Source organism: Podarcis bocagei, assembly GCF_964188305.1.
Source record: "Podarcis bocagei genome assembly, chromosome: 6".
Classification (NCBI taxonomy): domain Eukaryota; kingdom Metazoa; phylum Chordata; class Lepidosauria; order Squamata; family Lacertidae; genus Podarcis; species Podarcis bocagei.
Window position 1 is genome coordinate 78,882,394 of NC_138130.1, and position 27,906 is coordinate 78,910,299.

The 27,906-nt window shown below is 45.1% G+C and overlaps 1 protein-coding gene across 3 annotated transcripts; it reads right to left on the reverse strand.

Moving 5' to 3' along the window:
* Positions 1 to 525: 525 nt before the first annotated feature.
* On the reverse strand, positions 526 to 27,906 carry CCNA1 (cyclin A1). Of its 3 annotated transcripts, XM_081197980.1 has the most exons (10): positions 15,662 to 15,853; positions 14,508 to 14,532; positions 12,502 to 12,680; positions 8,054 to 8,288; positions 7,621 to 7,745; positions 7,071 to 7,294; positions 5,458 to 5,662; positions 3,911 to 4,024; positions 2,564 to 2,697; positions 526 to 818 (listed from the first exon to the last, which is right to left on the reverse strand). In XM_081197980.1, exons 3-10 carry the CDS (start codon positions 12,655 to 12,657, stop codon positions 767 to 769), a joined length of 1,245 nt encoding a protein of 414 aa, XP_081054106.1. In that variant the 5' UTR covers positions 12,658 to 12,680; positions 14,508 to 14,532; positions 15,662 to 15,853; the 3' UTR covers positions 526 to 766. The 3 variants fall into 3 exon arrangements, with proteins under 3 accessions (XP_081054106.1, XP_081054104.1, XP_081054105.1); XM_081197978.1 differs by lacking the exons at positions 14,508 to 14,532; positions 15,662 to 15,853 and adding an exon at positions 27,780 to 27,906; XM_081197979.1 differs by lacking the exon at positions 14,508 to 14,532.

Here is a 27,906-nt window from a genome sequence, read left to right on the forward strand (position 1 = left end):
CCAATTCAAAGTTCTGGTGTGTACCCCCAAAACAGGCTGCGCCAACCTTGTGCCCTCCAGATGTTTCGAACTACAACTGCCATCAGTCCCAGCACTGGCCCACCATTCAAATACTTTTTAGTCTAGTTCTACAATGCTATATTGGAATTAACAGCACTGTTCTATAATGGCAAAGAGACAGCCTCATATTTATCATTCTCGTCTGTTCTAGTTATAGCAACGCTCCCGGCTTTCTGGGGGTATATTTAAAATGTACACCATCATCAGTTTTCCCAGTGAAATGTTGAAATTGTGAGTTGGTAAAGGTAGAATAGGGACGCAGGTGGCGCTGTGGTCTAAACCACTGAGCCTCTTGGGCTTGCCGATCAGAAGGGCTTGTCCAACAGTCTGTCTCCGTATATGGCAGCTTCTTCAATTCCTATTCCTGCTTTTCATTTTGTTGGGAAGTTTAGTGTTCATTCTCCAGGCTGCCGTCACGCAGACATGGCAATTCAGAACAATTCACACATGCAGAGACACCAAGAGTTCTTTTAAATGAAAAGATGTTTATTAAAAGTGCTTTTAGTTTGTGGTAAAACTACAGTCCCGAGTCCTTGTGGTACAGTACAGCTATATACTAAAGGTCCTCTAAAAATAGTTCAAGCAACAAGATTAGACACATGACCTGCAGTGCCCTATTAAAAACATAATAATTTGGCCAGATCAACTCTATTGATCAGGAGGCAAGTGCTTCAGTTTCTGTGCATTTACTGGCGTCTGTTGCAGTTCATAGCAGAGGTAGAATGGCTGGGGGCTCCAGGAGGGATACTTGCATGTACCTGCGAAGGAAGAAACCACTCAGTACAAAGAGTTAGCAAACTCCCCATTGATAATTCTGCAGCACTTCAAGTACTCGAGATTAGCAGATTGCGTAATCATGATTGGGAAATCTGCACTGGATTTAAGTTAAAAAAGAGAAGAGTCACATCCATGACTGTGGGGTTTATTCTGCTATTTGCAAGTGCCTAGGAATCTCTACTTCTATAAAAGAAAACACGCCTGTGTCTCTGGCCCTTCTGACAGCAGCTGTGTTCTTATTGGTTATCGCTTGGAACATCCTCAGGGGAGAAGCAATTTCCAATTTTTTAAAAAAAAAATCCTTGGAGAAAATAAGGCTGAAAGCATATAGGCAACACCAAGTGAGATATCAGAGAGGAGTTCTTAACAGATTTCCTGTGGTCATAGGGGAAGCTACCATTTAACAGTTTCGAAAGCTTTATGCGTCTGACAAAAATCAATTGTTCTTGGTACAAAGTTTAAATTGCATGTGTGTGGCACTCATTATATACATCCTGTCCACGCTTTTGAGCCAGGCTGCATGTCATGCTAAGACAGAATGTTGTGAGGATGAGACGCAGCAAGCCTTAGGCTCACCCATCGCCTAATCTTCCCTCCGGCAGCTGCTTCAGAGTGAGTTTGGAAGCTCTCCCTCCTGTTTTTGGATTAACTTTGAACTTTGAACTTGGATTGTTCGGATCCAAACTACTGCGGCTAATCCAAACTGTTGTCTTGTTTCAACAAACCATTTCAAGCCACAGGTTAAGCAGCTGGTTTGTCCGAACGAGCCATTGTTCACGTTTAACCACGGTTTAGGGGTTTCAGAGGCAGGCAGTGCTGGAGTCAATATAAAATGGAAACGGAAGTGTCCAAATTCCTCCTCTGCAAGTGGCAGAGAGGGGAGCACATGAGCCTAAAGCTATCAGCGGCTCATCCTCCTCAGTGAGTCATGGGCAACCTCTTTCTCACTGAAGGGATGAACTCCTTTCAGGTCAAATCTGCCAGGGGCTGCACAGGGTCAAAGTTAGTGGTAGGCAGGCCAGCCTCTTTGATCTCATTAAAGGTAAGGGGACTCCGGACCATTAGGTCCAGTCGTGGCTGACTCTGGGGTTGCGGCGCTCATCTCGCTTTATTGGCCGAGGGAGCCGGCGTACAGCTTCCGGGTCATGTGGCCAGCATGACTAAGCCGCTTCTGGCGAACCAGAGCAGCGCACGGAAACGCCGTTTACCTTCCCGCCGGAGCGGTACCTATTTATCTACTTGCACTTTGACGTGCTTTCAAACTGCTAGGTTGGCAGGAGCAGGGACCGAGCAACGGGAGCTCACCCTGTCACGGGTTTCAAACCGCCGACCTTCTGATCGGCAAGTCCTAGGCTCTGTGGTTTAACCCACAGCGCCACCCGCATCCCATTTTATCTCATTATATGAGGCCTATTCTCTCCCTCCTGCCCTTCCTCTTCCCCACTAACCAGTAGGCTACTGGGCAAGAGACAGATGATTCAACCGCCTGGAAAAAGCAGAGGGCTAACAGAGGATTTTTGAAATTAAGCCAAGGGCCAGGTGCGATCCTAGTTTCCCACCCTTGCAATACTGCTAAGCTATGGTTTGGCATTATTTGCAACCTCTCTATTATATTCCCACATGGTGTCCAGCTTTCTTCCTCTTCTAACAGCCATTATTTCCACTGGTCACAATTTTACAGAGCTGCTGAGGTGTTCAGAAAGCAGTTGTTGGCCCAAGAACTTACTTAGCCAGCTTGTATTTCTCCCTTATCGCTTGCTGTGGTCGGTGTGGAGCGTCAAGGCAGGCTTTGTGCAAGTCGCTTAGGCAAGGCACTATCTCACCTAGTGAGTAGCCAGTGAAGGCTGCAAGGGTTTCTGGCTGATCAGAAGAAGAGAGATTAGAGTTTTATTATTCCATTCAGGTAAGAACGTGTCACAATCACATACGCTTGGAAAGAGACTCTCCTGCCTTGAGCCAGCATCAAGTTTAGGAGAGACCTCACTCAGTAGCTTTGTTTCAACTTTTCACCAATTGCTGCTGGGTGCAAGGGAAAAAGGCTGCTCAAATAGGCAAGCACAGAGCAAAACCCAGCAGAGAAGCTCCACTCACATCCGGTAGACCCTCTACCCCAGTTATTCCAGGACAGTGTTTCCCAAACTTGGGTCTCCAGCTGTTTTCTCTGACCACTGGTCCTGCTAGCTAAGGATGATGGGAGTTGTAGTCCAAAAACAGCTGGAGACCTAAGTTTGGGAAACACTTTTTTTAGGGGAAAGGGCCATGGCAAAACACATGCTTTGGGTGCAGACGGTGCCAAGCAGGGCAGGAAAAGAGACTCTGGTATGAAATTCTGAAGAGCCACCAGCAGCCATTGTTGGCAATACTGTGCTATTCAGGTCAATTTGCTGACTTTGTATAAGGCAGCTTCCTTATGCTCCACTTGTACACAATGCAACCTTGGTTTTCCACTGCCCTACACAGGAGGTGGTGGCTCCTTTCATGAGAAGCAGCCCATACTAAAGTGCACCGCCCAGGAAGGGACACTGCAGAGTTGTGCTTTCATGAGCGCTTGGGAAACGTTTATTTTTTATACCAGCCATATCCTTTACCTCACAAAATTCCTAAAGCAGATGTTGGGAAGGTGCCAGTGAAAAATCTCATTTATGCCTATAAAGTTAATAAGGTAGCAGGTGTAGAACAGATGCAGCAACAAAGATCCATTAAGGTCAACTAAACCCATAGGAGTGCCTGGTGTGCTTTGGTCCATGGGGTCACGAAGAGTCGGACATGACTAAACAACAAAACAACAAATCAGCAACAAACCCATAGTTGTTTTTAACCCAGAAAGCTCCAGAGTTCATTTCTCTGCAGAGTTAATAGCCTCCTGAGTGACAAAAATGTAATTGTGTTGGACTGAAGGATTTCTACTGCGTCAGCCATTTTTTAAGTTTGTTGCTTTAAAAAAAAGGGAAAGCTAAACCTTGTGTCAAGGCACCTTCCCGTTTTGTACCCAGTTTCATTCTTTGAAGGGTTTGAACACACCGGGAGCCAGCAAGCTGTAAGGAGTTGGTTAATATTCAAAAGTCAGGCTTACCCAAAAATGCCTGTTCACGGTGTAGTTTGCAAGACAGTAAGCAGCTGCTGCCGTTTGTGAGGGAAGGTACTTCAAGAATGGATCGGCTTCAAGGAGACTCAGCTCTGCTACATACTAAAGAGAATTGGACACCATTTTAATCACAGGGAAATCAAGAGAGATTCAAGTCTATCCCATAGTTTCTCTACCAGCCTTCCAGATGTTGGACTGCAACTCCCATTATCCCTAACCATTGGCCATGGTGATTTTATAGCTGGTGTTTATATATTTTGGTGGTTTTAGTTCGATGGGAAGAAGAAGAAGAAGAAGGAGAAGGAGGAGAAGGAGGAGAAGAAGAAGATGACTAATAATAATGTCACCATTTGTGGAAAACTGATGGGCCACAGCAACAGCAGGCATTTAAAGTGCTCTTATAAAGTACTCTTGAATAGAATAGAATAGAATAGAATAGAATAGAATAGAATAGAATAGAATAGAATAGAATAGAATAGAATAGAATCATAGAGTTGGAAGAGACCACAAGGGCCATCGAGTCCAACCCCCTGCCAAGCAGGAAACACCATCAGAGCACTCCTGACATATGGTTGTCAAGCCTCTGCTTAAAGACCTCCAAAGTAGGAGACTCCACCACACTCCTTGGCAGCAAATTCCACTGTCAAACAGCTCTTACTGTCAGGAAGTTCTTCCTAATGTTTAGGTGGAATCTTCTTTCTTGTAGTTTGGATCCATTGCTCCGTGTCCGCTTCTCTGGAGCAGCAGAAAACAACCTTTCTCCCTCCTCTATGTGACATCTTTAAGAGCATGACTTCCCCCAAAGAACACTGGGAACTGTAGTTTGCCAAGGGTGCTGAGAAGTATAGCTCTGTGACGGGTCTAACAACTCTCAGCACCTTAAACCAGCTATAGTTCCCATGACTTTTTTTTGGGGGGGAGGGGAGCCATGACTATTTGAAGTGGCATGGTAGTGTTTTAAATTAAGGTGCAGTTGTGACCATGGTCAACACTGTAAAACATGTCATCCATAGTTCAATATGGACTAATAAGTGTGACTAGACCCAATATTTAGTTTAGCAGATTTAGAACATTTTTATAGATCTAAACTAGTGCTGCAAATTGCTTGTGAGTTTTGTTTTGCCCCAGTAGCCCAGGAAGGGGAAATGTTTCCTCTTAACTTACACACCCCACCCCCAAATTGTATGAGAGAGCTCTCTCATAGATTTCTACTGCCCATGGCTACCTCAGTCTCAGTTTTGGTCAAGAATGCTGGTCACCACTGAAATGCAGACAGGCAGACTCTTAATCTCAGGGTCGTGGGTTTGAGTCTTACATTAGGCAAAAGATCCCTGCATTGCAGGGGGTTGGACTAGATGACCCTCATGGTCCCTTCCAACTCTACAATTCTGTTAATTCTACGACACATATCCTTCTCTAGAGAAGATGCAGCTGGAGGGGCACTGGCATCAGGGAAGTTAGGCTAATGATTTTTTGTTATTATTACTTGGTCTGGATGTCCTTTGAAGTGTTTGCCATACAGGTCATATCCTTACCCTTGCAAAGTTCTCTGTCTTGATGCTGACACCATGAAGTTGCAAATACTGGAAGAGAAACTGGTTGATGGTTGGAACAGTCAAGTCAAAAGCAAGGACTTTGAGGAGCAGGTGTTCCATTTTGAGCAGCTGTTTTTTAGTGTAGGTATCATCGGTTATATACACAAATTCTTTGACTTCTGGCGGATAGATTTCTTCATATTTCCTGGGGATCAGGAGAAATAGCAACCTACAAAGCCTTACTGCATATTTTAAATTCTGCTTCATTAAGATAATCCCTTGGCATCACCATCCTAAGACTGCCAGGCACAAGAGAAACAGGGTCTTCTCAGTGGTGGTCCCACACTTTCAGAACCACTTCAAGTGATTTGTATACTGCACCAGCAGCACATGCATTATGTTATCATTATGGCCTAAACAAAAGAATCTGTTTATACCTTTCAGAATAGACTTCATTCAGACCAAGATAACATTATGCCAGGCTCCTGGAATATGTCTTGGTCCCTATACAAACCTGTTACTGAACCATTTGGATGCTAACCATAAAATGGTCCCAATCTTAAAGTATGTAAACACTCTTAAGAATTTGAACAAAGTTTTCATTCACCAGCTGGAAGAGACGACCCATTGAATGTTAGAACAATGGACCAATAGTACAGATGTGAGTTACCTGTAGTCACAAAACCGATAATAAAATTTGATTACATAAGATAAATGCACCCTTAGTAAGTTATATTATATTTATTCTGCACTTCCTTCAAGCAACTCATGTTGACATATATGATCATCTCTCCTTCTCCTTATTCCAATAACCACCCTGTGGGATAGGTTAGACCAAGAGGTAAGCAATTTGATACAAGGTCATCCAGTAAGTTTTGTGGCTGAGCAGGGATATGATTCTGGGTCTCCCGGGCTAATCCCCACACAAATAACTAAAGCATACCAACTTGTTTGATTTCCTCACTCTCTGAACTTGGGATCCACAAACTATTCAGGTGGATTAAGGTTGTAGATGCAAGTGAAACATTTGCTTGCTAAAAAAATGTACCTACAGTGATTTCAGCAGCAACCGAACATCATTGGGACCTGCTCACAGGAGCCACCGGCAATGAAAAAGCAAGTGAAAACCCACTTTGTCCTGCAAACCAGTGATGGGTCCAAACAACATCTGAAGACTGTTAGCCCACTCTCCAAGTATCTCTATGGGGAAACAGGGTTGCAGTCCATTGGCAGAGCACAATGGAGAAGGCGCCAGGCTTCAATTCTTGGCATCTCCCAATTTGGCCTGGGCAATAGCCCTGTTTGTAACACAGGAGTGTAGGCAGTAATGACCTAGAATGGTGCGGGGAACCTGCAGCCATCTACACAGATTCCAGCTCTCATCAGCCTCAGCCGCTATTGCCAGTGGCAAGGAATGATGGGAGTTGGAGTCTAGCTGAAGAGCTGCAGGTCCCCCCACCCATGAGCTAGATAGACTAACTTGGAATAAAGTGGCTTCCTGCCTTTGCTAGGACACATGAGCACTCGAGAGACAGATCCGGACAAGTCTCACCAGGTGGCCCTAAACAGTTGTCATCTGCCAAAGGTTTGCTCGCTCACGCAAGCCTACTTACGCAGCTAGGAGAACTGCCGCCGTTCCCACAAGCTGAAGCTTTCCTCTGAGGACGGACATGCAAGAGAGAAAGCGGTCCAAGTAGTTCACAGCAAGGTACACCGTTTCAGTACGAAGTTTATATTCTTCACCGACTTCTACCAGCCAGTCCACCAAGATTGCACGCATACTCGAGGTGATATCAGGCTGCTTCCTCAAGTAGCATGCTCTGGGCCTGTATTTCACCTGCATGGAAAGAGTTTGGCCTCAGAATAAGGAGGTGTAAGTGTAAGTGTGTGTGTGTGTGTGTGTGTGTGTGTGTGTGTGTGAGTGAAGCCCCTCTGTGAGTTAATTTACAGGAAGTTTGAATTCAAGATGTCCATGATACTAAACCGAGACTGTTCCTCCAGAGGGCAGGACTAAACTTGCATTTGAGTGCAATTTAGGCTCCATAAGCTAAAGTTCATACTCACAGCATGAATATCAGAAAGAAGGGAGGATGCAGAGTGCATGTTACACTGGTGCTATCTCTGAGCCAAGGCTACAGTGAGCTCCTTAAAAGTGCCACTCACTTCAGCTTCTCTCAAGTAGCGATGAATATCTTCTGCATATTCCGCAGCACACATGACGTCCTCTTTATAACACTGAAGATCCTCATCTTGGGACTGCAACGACTTATCCACCAGCATCGGAGAGCCTGGATTCACCAACATATTACCGGGAAGAATGATTTTTAAAATATATTTAAAAAATGTTAAGTTAGCCATTAGTTTCAGTATATGCTTCCATCAGCAGAAGTCATAAACCCTTAGATTTCTTGGATGTTATAGGCAACATACACTGTAATTTAAAAAGGCTTAGTAGGCTATGGTTTTCCAGACATTGTTGGAGCCCAACTCTCATCAGCACCAGCCAGAATGGCTACTGGTCAAGTGCCAACAACCTCTGGAGGGTCACAGGTTTCTACCATCATCAACACTGCCCCTGCTAGGCCATTGGACGTACCTGTACTCAAGCTCAGCAACAGGTGAATGTTGGGTCTTTGGGTGCAGGTATCAACTTCACACATGCTGGATTCTTCCACAGCCATACAGCTGTACCTGTTTTTCCCTTCCACTTCATCTCTGTAAACAGCAAAACCTTGCTTGGACGCCACGCAGACTGGCATCATATTCTTGCCAGTAGTTAAAGCAGGACAGACATTTTCGGATCCAGAGAAGCCTCTCAGCCTGTTTGCTCCCTGAAAAGAAGAATGAGAATCTTCTTGGTAGGGACAGCCTATATTCCTGCTCCAAGGAGTGCAGGAAAAGATGCATTTCAGTTCAGTTCGCTTACAATATTTCTATGCCGCTTTTCGCTCGAACAAATCACAAAGCAGCTTGCAAATAATAAATAGCAACAATGTAATAGTACAGTGGTACCTCGGGTTAAGTACTTAATTCGTTCTGGAGGTCTGTTCTTAACCTGAAACTGTTCTTAACCTCAAGCACCACTTTAGCTAATGGGGCCTCCTGCTGCTGCTGTGTCGCTGGAGCACGATTTCTTTTCTCATCCTGAAGCAAAGTTCTTAACCTGAAGCATTATTCCTGGGTTAGCGGAGTCTGTAACCTGAAGCGTATGTAACCTGAAGCGTATGTAACCTGAGGTACCACTGTACATCACAAATACAACACGAATTGTATAGAGTAATTAACAGATCGTCAGCAAAACAATGGCAAATAATCAGTAAAACAGACACATTCTATAAAGCCCTATTAACTAAAAAAATAATAAGTGAAGCAGCACAAACCCAACAATAGTCATCTTATAAGATTCACAAAGTACTCCAGCACTCATAATTCACAAAGCAATATTAACCAAAGGAAAGCTCTCTTGCAAATGTGGAAGTCCTTGCACAGGATTTCTGTTGGTCAGGCTCCCTTAATCAGTTGTTGCATTCTACGATCCTACCAGCCTAACAGGCTGATTAACTTCCTCCTGGAGCCTGATTGGTCTTCTCCTTCAAGCCAATCAGTTGTTGCATTCTAGGATCCTACCTTCCTATTGTTCTAGGATCCAAGCTTAGTACATAACAACAAGTTAATGCATTGTGAAAGAAGATGGGCAGGGAAGACTCTGAAGCAGAAGGCAGCCTGCAAATGAGCTGGAAAACTCCAACAAGAAACAGAGACTAAAGTTAACGGCAAATCAGTATTCCAAGAGAGCCCTGGCAATCCAGCACCAGAAGACATTTTGGTTTTGAAGCAACCATCATTAGTACTCCATATCAGTACAGAACATTGCATGGTGTGGTTATTTACCATTCAGCACGTAGAGACACTGTGTTCGTAATTTCCATGACTGAATACCAGGCGTTTCAAGCTACACAGAGATGGGGTGGGAGGGTGGGGAGCTCAGCCAAAGTGGTTCAGCCAGGCTAGTCTTGTAGCATCTTAAAAAGACATGGATTTAACTGCAGCACAAACCTTTGGAAATGGAAGTCCACAAATTCGATACAGAAGCATTGCCCTCAGTTGGTACACAAAGTTATAGGTAAAAGGTAAAGGTAAAGAACCCCTGGATGGTGAAGTCCAGTCAAAGGAGACTATGGGGTGCAGCATGCATCTTGCTTTCAGGCCAAGGGAGTCGGCATTTGTCCACAGACAGCTTTCCGGGTCATGTGGCCAGCATGACTAAACCACTTCTGGCACAACAGAACACCTTATCTTTTACACATAGTTATAACACACACACAGGGAGAAAAAAATAAGGCCAAAAGGCCACACAAGGCCAAGGGGGCCAGTGGCATTTCTACACAAACCTCACATGGCTGTGGACGGCAGATCTGCTTACTTTTTTTATATAATTTTTTATTATTATTATTTTAAAGTATAAACATACAACAAAAACCAATTCAGAATCCAAATATTGAGATTATTCTGAATCTCCTGACTTCCTCCCCATCCCTTCCATGGGTCCTGTTGATAATATTTTCAATTGCGTATCAATACTTCTCCAATTTTTTGTCTTTCTAAATTGTCCATACGTTCCGTTACATTACAAGTGTGGTTAAAATCCTGCCAATGTTTTAACCTGCTTACAAATGATCTCATATATAAATTGTAAACTTTTCCCATTCTTTTTTTAATGTTCTTGGCTTCCCGAATTCTGAGCTTCCCAATTAATTTTTGCCATTTTGACATAGTCCATCATGCTCTGCTTACTTTGCATACATGTGACCTCTTTCACAGTCTCTTGCATTTCATGGTGTTTTGACCCTCCATAGTTTACAATTCTCTCCACCCATATGTGCATACAGTAATACATATTATCTCTCACACTTAAAATGTCTCTGAAGACAACACTCTATGTGTCTGATAAAGTCCTCTGAAAGTCATGGTTATGATCAATTGCCAAACTTTTGAAAGGCAGGATAACAGCCTAGACTGCGCAGTGTTTCCCAAACTTGGGTCAGGTCTCTGGCTGTTTTTGGACTACACTTCCCATCATCCCTGACCGCTGGTCCTGCTAGCTAGGGATGATGGGAGTTGTAGTCCAAAAGCAGATGGAGACCCAAGTCTGGGAAACACTGGCCTAGAGTAGGGATAGGGAGGTAATGCCCAGGGGCCAAATGCAGTCCTCCAAGTCTCTCTACCTAGCCTTCAGTACTCTCTCTCTCTAGGCGACACCACCCGTCCAGCCACACTCCCTACCAGCCCTGCTTTGCACCCTCCTTGAGTGTTTTTGATTGGCGGGGATATGTCCTTGAGCTCTGAGATTACCTCTTGCTTGCTTGGATGAAAGGCAGAGAGGTGTATGGTTGATAACATGATACATAACATGCTAAATCAGGCTTCCTCAGCCTCGGCCCTCTAGATGTTTTGAGACTACAATTCCCATCATCCCTGACCACTGGTCCTGCTAGCTAGGGATCATGGGAGTTGTAGGCCAAAAACATTGGGAGGGCCGAGGTTGAGGAAGCCTAGCCCATAAAGAACTGTTTGGTGGCTCAACACTCCTCCTTGGCACAACAGCAAAAACCTATATCTCTAAAACAGGGCAGATGCTGAATTCTTAAGTCCCACTGAAAACCACAGAGAGAAAGACTTCTAGTCCCTCTCAATCCCTCACTTCAAGTTTCCAAGAAACTGAAGATGGAACCTTTCAGTAGTACTTGACCCACTGGCAGTTAAAAGAGTGCATGCATTTTCCAGTGGTCCTACATTCCACAGCTCATGGCATGCGCAAACCCCTTTAACAGTCGCCCAGTTTGTTGAGTGCCGTTGAGCCCAAAGAACATACGTCGGTAGTACTGGAGCAAAAGAAGAGTCAACAACTCACAGTGCTGCTCTGTACCTCCTACAGAGGATGCCGTTTGACAGCAAATATAGCGTCCCCCAAAGGGAAGGGCAACCTTTTTGAAACTGCTTTAAGTGTACAGTGCAGCTGGGACCTCAAGTCACACTATTCTCTGACCTGCCATTCCTACAGCATTTTAACATACAAAGCCCAAAGGAGTTGCTGTGCTAGCAATAACACCACCACAACCCTAGCCATGTCTACTCGTGAGTAAGCTCTAATAAACTCAAGTGGGCTTACTCTCAAGTAAACAGGATTAGAATTGTAGCTTAAGGGTTGGGTGCTCAAAGCAGACCCAATAGAATGACCAACTTAAGTTGGTTATGTCCCTTGATTACAATACTCCAGGGTGTGACTTGGCTAGATTTAACCCCAATAAACTGTAGGGTTGCCCAGAGTCCATGAACGCTCACACCCTTAGAAAATCTGTTTAGTATTTAAACACTTTTTAAACACTTTTTTTAAACACAGAAAGTGTCTTACAGTTCTCATTTACAGTTGAAAAAAAAGCTAACCTTTTAAAGGTGGGAGTTGTAAGCAGAGGAGGTGCTTCAGAGATGCACAGGTGCGGATAAACATGAAACTGCAGGGTTGTTGTCCCTTCCTAGTTGGTTAAAGGTAAACGGACCCCTGACCATTAGGTCCAGTCGTGGCCGACTCTGGGGTTGCAGCGCTCATCTTGCTTTATTGTCCGAGGGAGCCGGCATACAGCTTCTGGGTCATGTGGCCAGCATAGAATCATAGAGTTGGAAGAGACCACAAGGGCCATTGAGTCCAACCCCCTGCCAAGCAGGAAACACCATCAGAGTATGACTAAGCCGCTTCTGGGGAACCAGAGCAGCGCACGGAAACTCTGTTTACCTTCCCACTGGAGCGGTACCTATTTATCTACTTGCACTTTGACGTGCTTTCGAACTGCTAGGTTGGTTAGTGAGCCTCAAAACAAGTAGCAAACAGCTACTGAACCTAGGAAGCTGCCTTACACAGACAGACCATTGGTCCATTTATTCCCACCTTTACCACTCCAAAAAAATAAATCTCTGATTTCCTAAGCCCAGGTGATAAAAGAACCTTCCGTATGAGTTATCCAGGAATCCCAGTCCTCCATGATTTACCTGGACAGAGGGTCTCAAACACTGCCCATTTTCCGTCAGCTCCCCCAGAATAGCTCTCTGGTGGAGATTTTGATTGGTTCGAGGTTGTGCAACAGCCGGCAGGGCATCCCAAAGCTCATCTTGTGCCTTCTCATCACCATTGTGGCTGCAATGCATTTCCTCAGGGTCAGCAGCTGATGCTGGAAAGACAAAGAAACACACATTGAGGCTGCACCCACACAGCAGTCCGTTCCATTTCCCTAACTATTAACTCCTGCATTATATTTGAGCTTCTACCCAAATATGACAGCCACTTCCAGAAACCTGGCAGAATGCAGTGGAAGTTTAGTGCTCCCTTTCTGTATTAATTACTTCCAGGGAAAAAAAATACATTTGCAACCCAATTAACCTAGAAAATCACGAGAGCAGTGACAAGATTTGGGGCGGCATACAGTTGTTCCTTCCTGCCATTTTTATAGGAGAATCATGAGGAAACTGAAGCATGCATGTGCAGGAAGTGTGAGGAGTAGCAACGTTGTCTAATGACATTTGTTGTTGTGTCACATCACCCCCACTGGTGTAAATGAAGTTTACTGAGACATGCCCGTATCTCAGTCAAAAGGACACAGTTACTGCATTGTGAAAGGTATGTTAGGAAACGGCACAGAGGCGGTAGCATTAAAATCAGAAAAACTAATGTAATACCTGAAAGCACCCAATTTCTGACAATATCCTCAGATGGACTCCCTTCAAGAGCAACCCAACCCTGAAGTTGATTCTGACTCTTAGAAAACGAAAATCTTCCCGTAGCTTTGTTTGTACAAGCCTGCCTTTTCTTATCTTTGCTCTCTCACTAGTGTTTTGGTGACCCTCCATAAAACCAACTGAGAGGCAAGACTCAGCGCAGTAAGCCCAAAGCACAGGGTGAGCAACTTGTTTAAAGTTACCTCTCTTTCAAATCAGAACCAGTGAAGGCGGTGATGGTCCTGTGTGAGTGTCTGGAGGCGGTTGGAGGATGAATAGCGGCTAACAGATTGGGATTGAATCCTGACAAGACAGAAGTACTGTTTCTGGGGGACAGGAGGCGGGCAGGTGTGGAGGATTCCCTGGTCCTGAATGGGGTAACTGTGCCCCTGAAAGACCAGGTGTGCAGCCTGGGAGTCATTTTGGGCTCACAGCTGTCCATGGAGGCACAGGTTAAATCCGTGTCCAGGGCAGCTGTGTACCGGCTCCATCTGGTACGCAGGCTGAGACCCTATCTGCTTGCGGACTGCCTCGCCAGAGTGGTGCATGCTCTGGTTATCTCCCGCTTGGACTACTGCAATGCGCTCTACGTGGGGCTACCTTTGAAGGTGACCCGGAAACTACAACTAATCCAGAACGCGGCAGCTAGACTGGTGACTGGGAGCGGCCGCCGAGACCATATAACACCGGTCTTGAAAGACCTACATTGGCTCCCAGTACGTTTCCGAGCACAATTCAAAGTGTTGGTGCTGACCTTTAAAGCCCTAAACGGCCTCAGTCCAGTATACCTGAAGGAGCGTCTCCACCCCCATCGTTCTGCCCGGACGCTGAGGTCCAGCACCGAGGGTCTTCTGGCGGTTCCCTCACTGCGAGAAGCCAAGTTACAGGGAACCAGGCAGAGGGCCTTCTCGGTAGTGGCGCCCTCCCTGTGGAACGCCCTCCCACCAGATGTCAAAGAGAACAACAACTACCAGACTTTTAGAAGACATCTGAAGGCAGCCCTGTTTAGGGAAGCTTTTAATGTTTGATGTATCATAGTATTTTAATATTCTTTTGGAAGCCGCCCAGAGTGGCTGGGGAAACCCAGCCAGATGGGCGGGGTGTAAATAATAAATTATTATTATTATTATTATTATTATTATTATTATTATTATTATTATTATTAAAAAATAACAAAACCCTGGCAATATTAGAGATGGGCCACAACCATCATGCAAGGTTCAAATGTTCACTCAGCCATGGTGTTCACTGGGTGACCTTGAGCCAGTCGCAGTCTCCCCTACCTCACAGGGTTGTTGTGAGGATAAACTGGGCAGCGGGAAAACCACATAGCCACTTTGAGCTCCTCGGAGGAGAAGGTGGGATATAAATGTAACAAACAAAATACTGCGGTATCCTTAGCCCCCAGAAAGCCAATCACATTAAAGAGTTTATGAGATGAAAGCAACCTTGGCATTACATGTTTCTTTAAAACTGGCATCCTTCCACCAAATAGCTTTACCTTGCTGAAACCAATGGGATTAAATCAGCAAAAGTGGCTCACAGTTGAAGGTCCCCCAAACTCTAAGGCTTAGAACCAAGTGCCACTGGATTTACCTCCAAGTAAACATGTCGAGGAATAAGGGATGCATCACCTTTGCCTTGCTGAATTCGGTGAAACTTACTTCCAAATATAACATAGGACTGTGGTACCAGACTTAACCATCCAGGGATCCTTTACCCTTTTCTTACCTTTACTAAGTTTACACAAGCCTGTTCTCGGATTTGATAACTATTAAGGGATATTACAGAGCAAGTTTTTTTATTATTATTCAAAACACAAACAGCCTTCTACTCTGCAGCATCATTTTCTAAAAAAACAGAGCTCCTTTTCTGCTGGCCCTGTGGCAGCTGAAAGATGACCAGGTGCTCCCATAGAGAGCTATAACAGCATTGTGGTCACACAACCCTGCAGCAAGTGACCTGGGCCCATCTCAGCCCGCCTGCAGGCAGCGCCAATTACAAATTACAGAGGCTGCTGGAGGCAATAACTGCAGAGGGGTCTACTTGGGAATCACTAAATGAGGTAAGAGCTGTGGCTCAGGAGTAGAGCATCTGCTCTGAGACTGCTGGTTCCATCCCCAGCACCTCCAGGTAGGACTGGGAAGGAACACTCCCTTATCTGAAATGCTGGAAATATGGACTGTGTTCAGCTACATGGACCAAAGGCAACGTCCCAAGTTTCTAGTCCTCCGTTTCCAACGTCCCAAGTTTCTAGTCCTGTTTCCAGTGATTGCCCCAAGGCACCTGTGCAGTGAGCGCTCCGACCCTCCCCGAAACTAAGCCCGGTCTACAAAGACACCCGCAGGAACGCTACCAACCCACCCAGCCACCCTGGCAGCGCCTCCCTAAACTCTGCCCGGGGACCCCCGCGGACCCTCGCCGCGCCTTTGCCCACCTGCCTTTCCCCACCCGCAGCGGAGGCTGACGCGGGCGGTTCTTCCTTGGTGCCTGAAGGGGGCGCCCTGCTCCTTCCCGGCGCAGCGCAGGTGGGGACTAGTGGGCAAGGACTCGAAGTGGCTCCCGGGCGCCGCTTGCCGAGCCTATATAGGCGGCGGCCAATCAGTGGAGACCGCCGTCGCGCCGCCCCTCCGGGTGCGCCTCGGCGTGCGCGCTGCTTACTTTCAAGCCGCCCGTGACTGTTGGGAGTAGCGGCCAGTTGGCACTGGCACCGCGCTCGCCCGCAGGCGGCAGGCTGCTCCCGTGGCAACCGGAGATCTTGCGGGCGAGAGGAGGAAGCCGGATCTCTCTCTCCCCGTCCGTTTTCCTGCCTTTGCCTTGGTGCGCTGCGGAGGTCAATGCCGGATTTACGTATAAGCTTAACAAGCTATAGCTTAGGGCCCCATTCCCTTGAGACCCACCCACCAAAAAAAATTAAAGGAAAAATAATGCATGTACATTTCTAAAAAATACATATTTTGTTATGTGCAAATGGCTTCAGGTACCTGTTAGGTCCATAGATTAGCATATATTCAATACAAAAAAAAGCAACAATTTGTTGTTGACAAAGGACAGCTGGACATACAAAGGGCCCCATTACCTTCAGTAGCTTAGGACCTCATCAAACCTAAATCTGGCCCAGGTCAGGTCAGGTACACAGTCTTGCACTTTAAAACGAAAAGCGCGTCTCAGGTTGTGTGGTTAATACCCAATCATTCCTATATAATGTGCGAGGCAAAACATTTTAGAGATTCTACCCATCCATGATGAAGGACCACAACTTGACAGGGTTGCATGCTCCTGGTAGCTCTTCTGTTGCTGATAGAAGGCACCTTTTTTAAGAAGATCCCAGCAATGTGAGCATTTTGACTCCCTGTAATTCTGAGGTCAGGTATTGAGTGCCAGCAGAAACGGGAAGCAGCCCAACTGGAAAGCTTGGGTAACCCAAGGGGTTTGCAAAACCACTAATAATTAAATAAAAATGCACACGCAGACTGCAAAACAACAATGTTTGTAAATATTAACTTGCTCATTCCTCTCTTTATTCCTATCACTCTCATAAGAAAACTGCTAAAGATCCTCAAGAGGCTTTGTAGCAAATATTTCAAACTGTGACTTGATGCCAGATGTAAATCTGAGAGCAGTCCTGCTTTGCCATTTATCTGTTAGTTAAAGGAAAAAACGAATAAAGCCAAGTCTTGAGGATCTAATTATTCTCCTTCCTTGGTTTCCCTCTGTGTGTTTGAGAGGCTGTTCAAGACTCCCTGCTTGAGATCATCAGGGCTGCTCTTCGTAATTAATGTTTTGTGCCAGTCTTTTGTGGTTTGAAGGATGGAGAGCTGCAATAACAGCAGATGTGTAGTGCCAAACTCAGTCTATGAGATTCCTTCAAAAAACGGGGGGAGGGAGGGATACTTTTTAGAGTAAAAAAAATGCAGGTATCTCATCCGAGCTACAGATACTTAAGTTTCTCTTCCTGTTCAGGATTTTTCTGAATTGTTTTCATTTTAGGTAAAGGGACCCCTGTCCATTAGGTCCAGTTGTGACCGACTCTGGGGTTGCGGCGCTCATCTCGCTTTATTGGCTGAGGGAGCCGGCGTACAGCTTCCAGGTCATATGGCCAGCATGACTAAGCTGCTTCTGGTGAACCAGAGCAGCGCAAGGAAACACCGTTTACCTTCCTCCTGGAGCAGTACCTATTTATCTACTTGCACTTTGACATGCTTTCGAACTGCTAGGTTGGCAGGAGCAGGGACTGAGCAACGGGAGCTCACCCCGTCGCGGGGATTCGAACCGCCGACCTTCTGATCAGCAAGTCCTAGGCTCTGTGGTTTAACCCACAGCACCACCCGCACCCCTGTTTTCATTTTAGGGAAGCACATAATGCAACCTCAGGAGTGCTTGAAGAAAGATGCTTTGTACCATTGACACTCCTATCTCCAGAGACCTTGGTATAGACACCTGTGTTTGTTTGCTTCTGCAGCAATAATACTGCTAAGCTTTCATTTGATTCTATGTTTAAAATGATTTCTACTTTGCCTTTTGGCTGCCAAGGAGGACTTGCAAGTGCTTTATGTGTTCAAAACACTTTGCAGTCATTATCTCAGAAATTGCCACAACAAGCCTGAAAGGTAGGACTGTTGTATTAACCCTATGCTATTTGTATCACTTTCGTATTTCACTCTCTCCAATGAGCTGGGGGGGGATTAACACACTGACTTACAGCACAACCTTGTGCATGCCTACTCAGAAGTAAGCCCCATTGAATTCAGTGGGACTTGCTCTCAAGTAAGTGTGTAGTGAAAATGCAACCCCAGAGAGTGGAGTTTCTGAGTGAGGCAGGATTTTAGCTGGGATTTCTTCACTCATCTGCCAAATAGATTTCACACAAGCTTCAGCAAGATTGTTATTTGTATCATACAGAGTTCCACTGTCCTTAATGAGGCTTACTCCCATGTAAGTATGCATAAGATTGCAGCCATACTGCCCAATTCTATAGATTTACTCAGGTGTCAGTCTTATTTATATTCAGTGGGATGTGTTCTCAGGCAGGTTCAGTCGTGCTTGTGCTTCTTCACGTAGGATTTTGGCTTTGGTGTGATCCTGGCTTTCTGCTATTTCCCATTGCTAGTGGCTGTTGGGAGTACAGTACATGTGGATGTAGAAGCAGAATAGAGAGAGAAACAGCGACACATGTAAACAGAGTGAAAGTGCTCCTTCAAACACAACTTGGCCCGAGAGCCATTTCTCCAAAGACCCACTTGGGTGGAATCTACACACATTTTGGAAAAAAAAGTTCTGAAAATGCTTTTTTAAAAAAAGTGTTTTTAAAAATACATTGAATTTTCCATAAGGCTCATCATCGCTATCCACATTGCACATTGCACTTAAAACGTTTTATTTGCAGCTGTACAGCTGAGTCCTTGGTGTTCTTTGCAAAGAACTGAACAGTGTAGCACAGGACAGTTCATCCTGTTTTTGATGCATTTCCTGTGGAAACAAGGCCTTGGAAATGCTGAGAAATTGCTAGCAAGAGGCAGCACTTAAATCGAGCAGGGGGTGAAGATTTTAAAAATTCTCTGTTTATCCCGTACTTCCTCCAAGGAATTCAGAAAGGACTTGGCTTTCACCCATCCCCAATTTATCCTTGCAACTACCCCATGGACATGGGCGTAGCCAAGATTTTTGTGGGGGAGGGGAGGACTTGGTTGGGGGGCAGAACCAATGTGATTGGTCATTTAAGTATTTCTATTGTTTTACTTGATGGGGGGGGGACAAGGCAGCTGCCCCTTCTTGGCTATGCCCATGCCTGTAGAGTCGATTGGGTTAAGAGAAAGTGACCAGCCTAGATTCACCTACAGCGATTTGAAATTCACATCCACACCGTACATTTAAAGCATATGCTTCCCCCAAAGCATCCTGGGAACTGTAGTTTGCTACAGTTCTGGAAACTGAAGTCCTCTGACAGGTAACCTGCCCTTCAGCTATGGTCCAACACACCAGCCACTATCCCACACTGACCTTCCTCTGAGGAAGGGGCATAGCGCAGCCATGGAAGACCTGCATTGCATTCAGAAGGTCCTTGGCTCAGTCTCCAGCATCTTCAGCTGGGCTGGGAGAGGCTTTCCTGAAATCCTGGAATTAGGGCAGACAATGCCTATGATCTGGTTCAGTATAAGAGAGTTTCCTATGACACTCACAAGAGGGTATTACCACTGAACCTCTAGGGCTTGCTGATTGGAAGGTTGGTGGTTCAAATCCATTACTCTGTCCCAGCTCCTGCCAACCTAGCATTTCAAAAGCATGCCAGTGCAAGTAGATAAATAGGTACCACTGTGGTGGGAAGGTAAACGGCATTTCCGTTCTCTCTGGCTTCCATCACAGTGTCCTGTTGCACCAGAAGTGGTTTAGTCATGCTGGCCACATGACCCGGAAAGCTGCCTGTGGACAAACGCCGGCTCCCTCGGCCTGAAGTGAGATGAATGCCGTAACCCCATAGTCGCCTTTGACTGGACTTAACCATCCAGGGATCCTTTGCCTTTATCTTTTTATCCTATATTTATGTAATATTAGCATTCTTGGTTCTAGCACACCTTAATCCATAACTTGTTTGTTAGCCTTCAAGCATAGAATGAGTCATGGCTATTAAGGAAAACTGGAGTTTGGGTTTTGTTCTTTCTTTACTTTACATGGACTGCAAGAAATCCAAACCTATCCATTCTTAAGGAAATTAGCCCTGAGTGCTCACTGGAAGGACAGATCCTGAAGCCGAGGCTCCAATACTTTGGCCACCTCATGAGAAGAGAAGACTCCCTGGAAAAGACCCTGATGTTGGGAAAGATTGAGGGCACAAGGAGAAGGGGACAACAGAGGATGAGATGGTTGGACAGTGTTCTCGAAGCTACTAAAATGAGTCTGACCAAACTGCGGGAGGCAGTGGAATACAGGAGTGCCTGGCGTGCTCTGGTCCATGGGGTCACGAAGAGTCAGACATGACTAAATGACTAAACAACAACAACAACAACATAATAAACATCAGAGAATCAACTCATAGTGTAAAAATCCGTTTACTTGATGCCACCTCTAGGTTTCTACCAGGGTGATAGTTTCAGATTTGCACTCTTTCCAACCCCAGCAAAAATAATGATGTTTTATTTCTAAGGAACTTTTTGATAGTCTGTTTCAGCTGTAGACTTTCACAATCAACAGAAAACACACAGGGGACAGGGCATCATCTATCCAAAGTTAAGCACTTCTGCAACTTATTGATTTCAGTAGAATTTGTTGTTGTTGTTTAGTCGTGTCCGACTCTTTGTGACCCCATGGAATCTCTTCCATTACTCTCTCAATGAGACAGAAGTGCTTTGGCGGGGCTGGATCATTCCTCACAGTATATTAATAAAAAATACAGGCATATCTGAAACTTTGTAATTCTTCAGGTCACACGCCACATCTCCACTGCCACCTACCATATGCTCCTAAATAAAATTATGTCTTATTTTAGATGAAGCCACACTGTACCTTTCATATATGGTCAGACTCCTTAAATAGAACTTCAGGGCATCACATCCAACTCTGGACAAACGTTTTACAGCCACATGCACACGGGTTTATAGTTCTGGCAGCAAATTACCTTCATCTAAGCCTTAAGGGGAACATTACCTCAAAGGGAAATTCATCTTTGTGATCATTTTACGTCCAGCTGTGTTACACAGAACAGACACCATAGTTTCCTTTAACTACAAGAGTACTAAGAAAGCATTTCGTATCTTCCGTTGGAAGTTAATTATTAGGCATGATGGACAACGTTGAGCTTCTAGCCCCAAGGTCAGCTGTAGCTTGGTATCTTGCCTTTCATGAGTCAGGTTGTATTAGCTGAACACTGTTCAAAGCAGGGAAGAACAAGTTCAGTACCAGTTCAGTTCTGGCACAACAAATTCCTGGGCTCAAAATCCTGTAATTCTAACAGTGCAATCCTATTGCTATCTCCTCAGAAGCAAGACCTGTTTACTTACTTTTTTTAAAAAAGTTTTTTTTAATTGCTAAGCGTGTAAAGCTGAATGTGTGCAAGTTAAATGTGCATAAATTGTGGGCTTACTGTATATCCATACTAGAAGATGCTCAACCTGTTGGATTTCTGCCTGCCACACTACTGTTAAATGCCCAGGAACTATGCTTTGCCCCAATGCCAGACCTAAACGAAAGCCTAGGCTGTAATCCTGCACTCACTTACCTGGGAGTCAGCAAGACATGCTAAACACAAAATAACTCCTAGGGAATCCCTTATCTCAGACAAATCCGCCACAGAAAAGATACATATTGGTTGTTAGAGGGGGAGGGGGAAAGAAGGGCAAAATACAGAAATCCACAGACTGCAAAATAAGTCAGAAAGGGGTGTGTGTGTTGCACTGAAGGGCATGGCAAAACAGCAGCTCTTTAGGAACCCACAGAATTCATCTATCAATCACAGCTCTACCTTCGCTCATTGGCTAGATGGGAGCAGCCAGGCTGACTAACTGACACAATTTGTTTAGAAGAGTACCTAAACATTTAGCTTCATAACTTTTTTTTGGGGGGGGGCGGTAGAGACTTACATATTTTATTTTTTAAAAAAAGAAAGCTGAAAGTCTAAGGGTCCCAGTTGGCACATCCGTTGGTGGTCTTGTACTTCTAGGTAAGCATGTACAGTGGTACCTCGGGTTACATACGCTTCAGGTTACAGACGCTTCAGGTTACAGACTCCGCTAACCCAGAAATAGTACCTCGGGTTAAGAACTTTGCTTCAGGATGAGAACAGAAATCGTGTTCCGTCGGTGCGCCGGCAACGGGAGGCCCCATTAGCTAAAGTGGTGCTTCAGGCTAAGAACAGTTTCAGGTTAAGAACGGACCTCCAGAACGAATTAAGTATTTAACCCGAGGTACCACTGTATAGATTGCAGCCTTGGTGTATGTTTTTTACACTGGTTCTGGTTGGTGGATCTCATAGATCTAGTAGAAATCAAAGTAGATCCAACAAGCTTAAGATATGGGCACTCCTGGTATAAACCTTAACTTAGCTTTTTCGGATGTGAGAATGAACATTTAGTTCTGTAAATTACTTTTTGGAGAGGGCTCTTTTAACTGCAGCTGTAATTTTTTTAAAAAAAAATACCTGATGTTATTTGGTGCTGGCTTTAATATCACTGTTTTTAAAACCATGTTTTGTGGCATTTTGTTAATTGTTGTTGGTTAGCCACTTGGAGAAATTGGGGGGCGGGGTTTGAACTAAAAGATACAAATGAACTGAACAAAAAATGGTTAAATGACAACAGCCCAATTATTGGATGCTTTCTATTGTCTTTTCAACACGTTCCTTTTTCAGCAATCCTAAGCGGAGACTTTTATCTGTATCTGTGTTGGATGTGAATTGATTCTATATGTGTTGTCGTTTTACAATTGTTTTACATATATAATTGTTTTATATATGAAAATGCTTCACTTTTTTTTTTTGTATATGCAGTTGTTCTGTGTATGCTTTCTATTGTATCATAAATCTCGTATTTTCACTACGGGAAGAAAATCACTTGGATTTTTTCTTGCACAGTGCTGTTCAGTGAAACCAAAGCACATTTGCAGGGATTGGGGCCCTCATTTATGGCATATTTTTGACAGCTGGTATTAATCTCCATTCAGTGGAATTCATGTCCCAACTTGAGAGCCTTGTGATTGGAAACTGACCCTCTGGCTTCAAGTTACAAGTCACTACCAAGCACTTCTCTCTTTGCTAGCTGGATCTCAGATCTTGAAAGCAGGAAGAAGTGTGAAATAAAATAACTAAAAAAGAAGGGGGGGAACCCCCGCAGGGTTCACAGCCACTACCTCATAAAATAAAGAACATTCTCAAGAGACCACAGAGTGAATTAGATGTTGCAACAAAAACTGACCTGATACAGAAAGAAAGTCTATATTTGACTCAACAAAAAATAATAAGAGACAGGACTTGGGGTTACTTTCCTTACTAGGTTGTTATTAATTTAATGGCATAATAAAGTTTTGAAAATTAAAAACATTTTTAAGCAGTGTGTGTATGTATGTACACTGACATATGCAGCATGTATACACACGCACACACTTATATACCTAAGCTTAGAAAGGCAGTTTTGACAGGAGACCTGAGCATTTTAAAGAAACCAAAGTTATGTTGAACTGAAAGTAGTGGCAAAGGATCAAAAGCAACAAGAAGAAGAACTTTACAATAACCGCTAATGAAGATCCCGATCCAAATTTGCACTTGTATGTATATGTAATTATAAGCATGTAATGAGTCCTATTAAGCTTCCTGAGAAAAATCAAATCCTAATAATATTCCCAAATTTGTCTGGATGAGTGCAAAGCACATTAAACTTTGAACATCAGTTCTGTCTCCATAAAATGTAACACTTTGGATTTATTTATTTATTTATTTGACACAGTGACAAACACCTTAGTTATTACATCCTATTTGGATTCCTGTAATATGCTCTCTGTGGGGCTGCCTTTGAAAAGTGCTCAGAAACTTCAACTGGCTCAAAGAAGCCAGATTGCTGACTGGAGATGGTTATAGAGAGCATATGACTTCTCTTGTTACAACAGTTCCACTGGCTATTGCAGTGTTTCCCAACCACTGTTCCGCGGCACACTAGTGTGCCGCGAGATGTTGCCTGGTGTGCCGCGGGGAAAATTAAAAAATTTGATTTTTTTTTTAAAAAAAAGTCAAATTTTCGATTGGGGCGCCGTCACTAGATGACCCCTGGGGTTCCCTCCCTCCCTCCCGCTCTGCGCCTCCCTCCTCCTCCTCCTCCTCCTCCGGGGAGGCCCTTCCTGGCTCTCGGCCAAGGCTTGGCGGCTGCCACTCACTCACTCGCTCGCCCACCTGTCCCTCCATCCCTGCACCCGGCCTCTCCCCCTCCGTCCCCGGCGCAGGGGCTGCCGGGATCCGTAGACCCCTCGCCCTTGGGCTCCCCGCCCCCGCAGGGTGCGCGAACTACGTTTCCCAGCGTGGCCTGGCGGGCCGGGCGTTTTGTTTGAAGCGCTCTTCTCCCGGCCATGGAATGAGCGCAGCGGCGGCGGCCGGGCGGGCGGGGGCTCTTCCGCGCAGACCCCGCGCAGCCTGCCTGCGCCCCCGCGGAGATCGGGCGGCAGGATGGAGCCCGGGGATCCCCGCGGAGGCGGAGCGGCGGAGGCGGAGGCTGCCCCCCAGGTAGGGCTGCGTCGGGGGGGTGTTATTTTTGCAATGCTGCATCCGCGCCGGAGGGGACGCATCGGACCGCAGGGAGACCCCTTGGCGGGCGTGCAAGGCAATGCATGCGTGCAGGCGTTGCATGGAGTGCAGTGCAATGCAATGGCAACGCGGCGCCCTGCATGCATGCATGCAACTTCCACCCGCGCTCCGGACTTGGCAGGTGAGGGGGGTCCCCAGTGGGCGGCAGAGAGAGCCGGGAGGGCAAAGGGGAGCCGGGGGGAGCAGCGCTGCTCCCCGAGCCGAGCCCGGGGGGAAACTTCGGCGTCGTTGCGCCGGGTGTTGGAAGCGGAGGCTGGCGGGGGCCCCTCACCTGCAAAACCTGGTCGCCTCTCATATATTTCGTGCATTGCATTCATCGCCCGCTTTCTCCTCCAAGGAGCTCCCAGGGGTGCGCGTGGTTCTCCCCGTGTTATCCTCGCAACAACAGCCCTGCGAGGTGGGTCAGGCGAGTGGCCCAAGGGAGCACCCAGGGATTGTCCTGGCCAGGTGGGGTGATTTGAACCCTGCTCTCTGCCCGGTCTTTGTCCTCATTTAGCCCCCACATGTGCATGACTGTGCATGACTGAGGTTTTCCCCCCTCGTCTTGGCTATGGTGTGAGTCTGTGCTGTTAATTAATGGGGTTCTGCCTTCGGAGAAGATGAGCCAGCCCTCAAGGAGGTGATTATGTAATTTGCTAGCAATTCATGTCCCTCCCGGCGTGACGCTGCGCGTTGACGTCACGGGGCTGTAATGGTGGTGTGCCTTGAGATTTTTTTCATGAAACAAGTGTGCCTTTGCCCAAAAAAGGTTGGGAAACACTGGGCTATTGGTCTGTTTCTCGGCACAATTCAAAATACTGGTTATGACCTTTAAAGCCCTATACGGCTTAGGTCCATGTTATGTACTGAAGTTCTCACCCTGGGCCAGCAGGGGGATACTGTAGATAGTTATGCAAATGAAGGATCGAAAAGTGACGTTCAGTGATTGAATAGTTTTGTATGCAAATGAAGGATCGAAAAGTGACATTCAGTGATTGGATGGTTTTAGAACGTTGCAACAGTTACAATTGTTCTGTAGCTCTATATAAGCAGGCTAACTGAGCTCGTAAGTTTAGTTCTGTTCCAGCTTACAAAATAAAGAGCTGCTTTGGAGAAATCGCTGTGTCGTCTGCTATGTCAACCCACTACTTAACAGTCCAAGCTTTCGGAAAGACGGCACTCCCTCATACAAACCTGTCTGGGTTTTGAGATCTACAGGAGAGCCCTTCTCTCATTCCAAACACCCTCACAGGCAAGTTTGGTAGCTGCTTCCAGACCCTGGAACTTCCTTCCTGGAGAAGCTAGACTGGCTCCCTCCTAGTTGTCCTTCTGTTGGCAGGTGAAATAAATTCCACCAGTTTTGCTTTATAGTAATAAATCCTTTGGTCTGCCTTAAATACAAAGCAGAAGTTTGGAGTTTTTTTGGGGAGGAGGGAAGGCCACATGGTGAAACCCAGATATATCCAAGCCACTGGTAAAAATTGTGGGAAATTGTGGTCAATATAACAAGCAAGCTTAGGGCTAGTTAATGCATGAAGGGGTTAAGACCACAGAATTGCATTCCTAGACTCAGCTACGTTAGGCCCCTCATCTCTTGTTTCCTCTTTTGTTCGCCCTTTTTCCTCACCATGTGAACTCACTGAGATAGGACGTACCTGAGCTTGCTCGCTATAAGCTCAGGCCATATGCTTAGAGCTATTTCACTATATTTTGTATCCCAAGATTTCAACCTGTGTTTACTTGCTGCTACATAGATAAATGCATGAATCTGACATTTTTGTAAGTTTTGTAAGTAAAGTGTTTGAATTTACTAGCGTTGTGATCTGTTCATTGCAAGAGGGTTAAAAACAGGGAAGTGCTGGTAGAGACTCAGGATGGGATATTTAAAAGGTTTAACAGCCTATATTTCCATGCTGCTTGCTTTTGTGACTTTAAAACTCTGCTGCTGGGGCTTTTACTTATTGGAGTTTACTTGCCCTGCATTTCTGGATGGTAGGCGTCCAGCACACTCTTTTATTAATTACCCCCACATGGGTGATCTGTATCTATTTTTCTTCCCACAAAAATAAACACCAGAGTTGCCAGTCAGTCTAGCCAGAGGGGAAAAAATTCTTCCCTACTATAAATTTAAGTGATGGTTGGGCATGAATGCAACCATTCATCAAGTCTCTGAAAGAGAAGTAGCTGTTGTGGTCCTTTAGCATCCATCCACCTGATTGATTGACCCATCATTATTTACTTGGGACCATCTCTGATGTCGCAGAGGAAGACAGTCTCTTATCAGAGCTCAAAATGAATGGGATCTAATCTCTGAAAGAGCTCATCATTTATTGGTCTATATATAAAATCTTTTTAAAATAAAAAAATCAAACTTATAACAAGTAATAATTTATCGACTGTGCCTTCCTGATTCATGAAAGCCTGATAATTAGTGTTATTTTTAGAACACTTGCAAGTATGTGCCTTACATACAAATACTCAGCAAGGCAAATAGTGTTGTTCTGAATGGGATAATTGCTTGCAGGGATTTTGGTAAATGATTAGGGTGGGTTAAGACAAAACTATACAGAGTTCCAGATTCGAATACTGCAATGCACTGAAGGTGCATCTGCCTTTGAAGGTTTTCCAGGAACAACAGATAGTGCAAAACTCAGCTGCTGGGTTATTAATTTGGACCAGCTCTATGGATCGCATCTCAAGTTCTTGCAGCTACACAGGTTGCCTCCTTTCAAAATAATTAGGGCTGTCCTCTGCCCGGAATTTCCTGGACATTACTGGTATTTCAAAGGCAGAATTGATGTCCGGGGGGGGGGGGTTCCAAAAGGCGGCACTTTGTCCTGGATCTTAGGAAAGAAAAATCAGTCTTTTGGGGCATTTTTGTAAAACCACTCTGTGGTTTGTCCACAACATTCGGTGTGTCCTGGTTTTTACTTTTTGAAATATGGCAACCCTAAAAATAATCCAAGTTCATGCATTCCCCAAGTTGATTTTTGTTAGTTTGGGAGGTTTTAGAGGGGGAACACAATATGAAAAATATTAAACATAGCAAGTTGATAACACCATAAAAGGTACAAAAAAGACTAAAGATTTTGGAATAATATTGATTGCAAGGACATTCAACCCTCCTTCCCCCTTGTTATAACAGACAATATGTATTGATTGATTAATTTGGTTCTTTCTGCTCTTTTTTATAATCAACTCCAATTTTGATTTATTTTAAAATTCAAGCCAAATTTCAATATCGAAAACTGAAAACGCTTAGCAGCACAATCCCAGATCAACAGTCACCTCTGCCTACCTCTTGCAGTTTTGGAGACAGGTAACTTTGGGGTATATCCCTTTGTTGTGCAGCTACCATTCTTCAGTTCAGCCATCTCCCCTCATTTATATTCAAAAGCAGAAAAGGTTTCCCTCTACACCAGAAA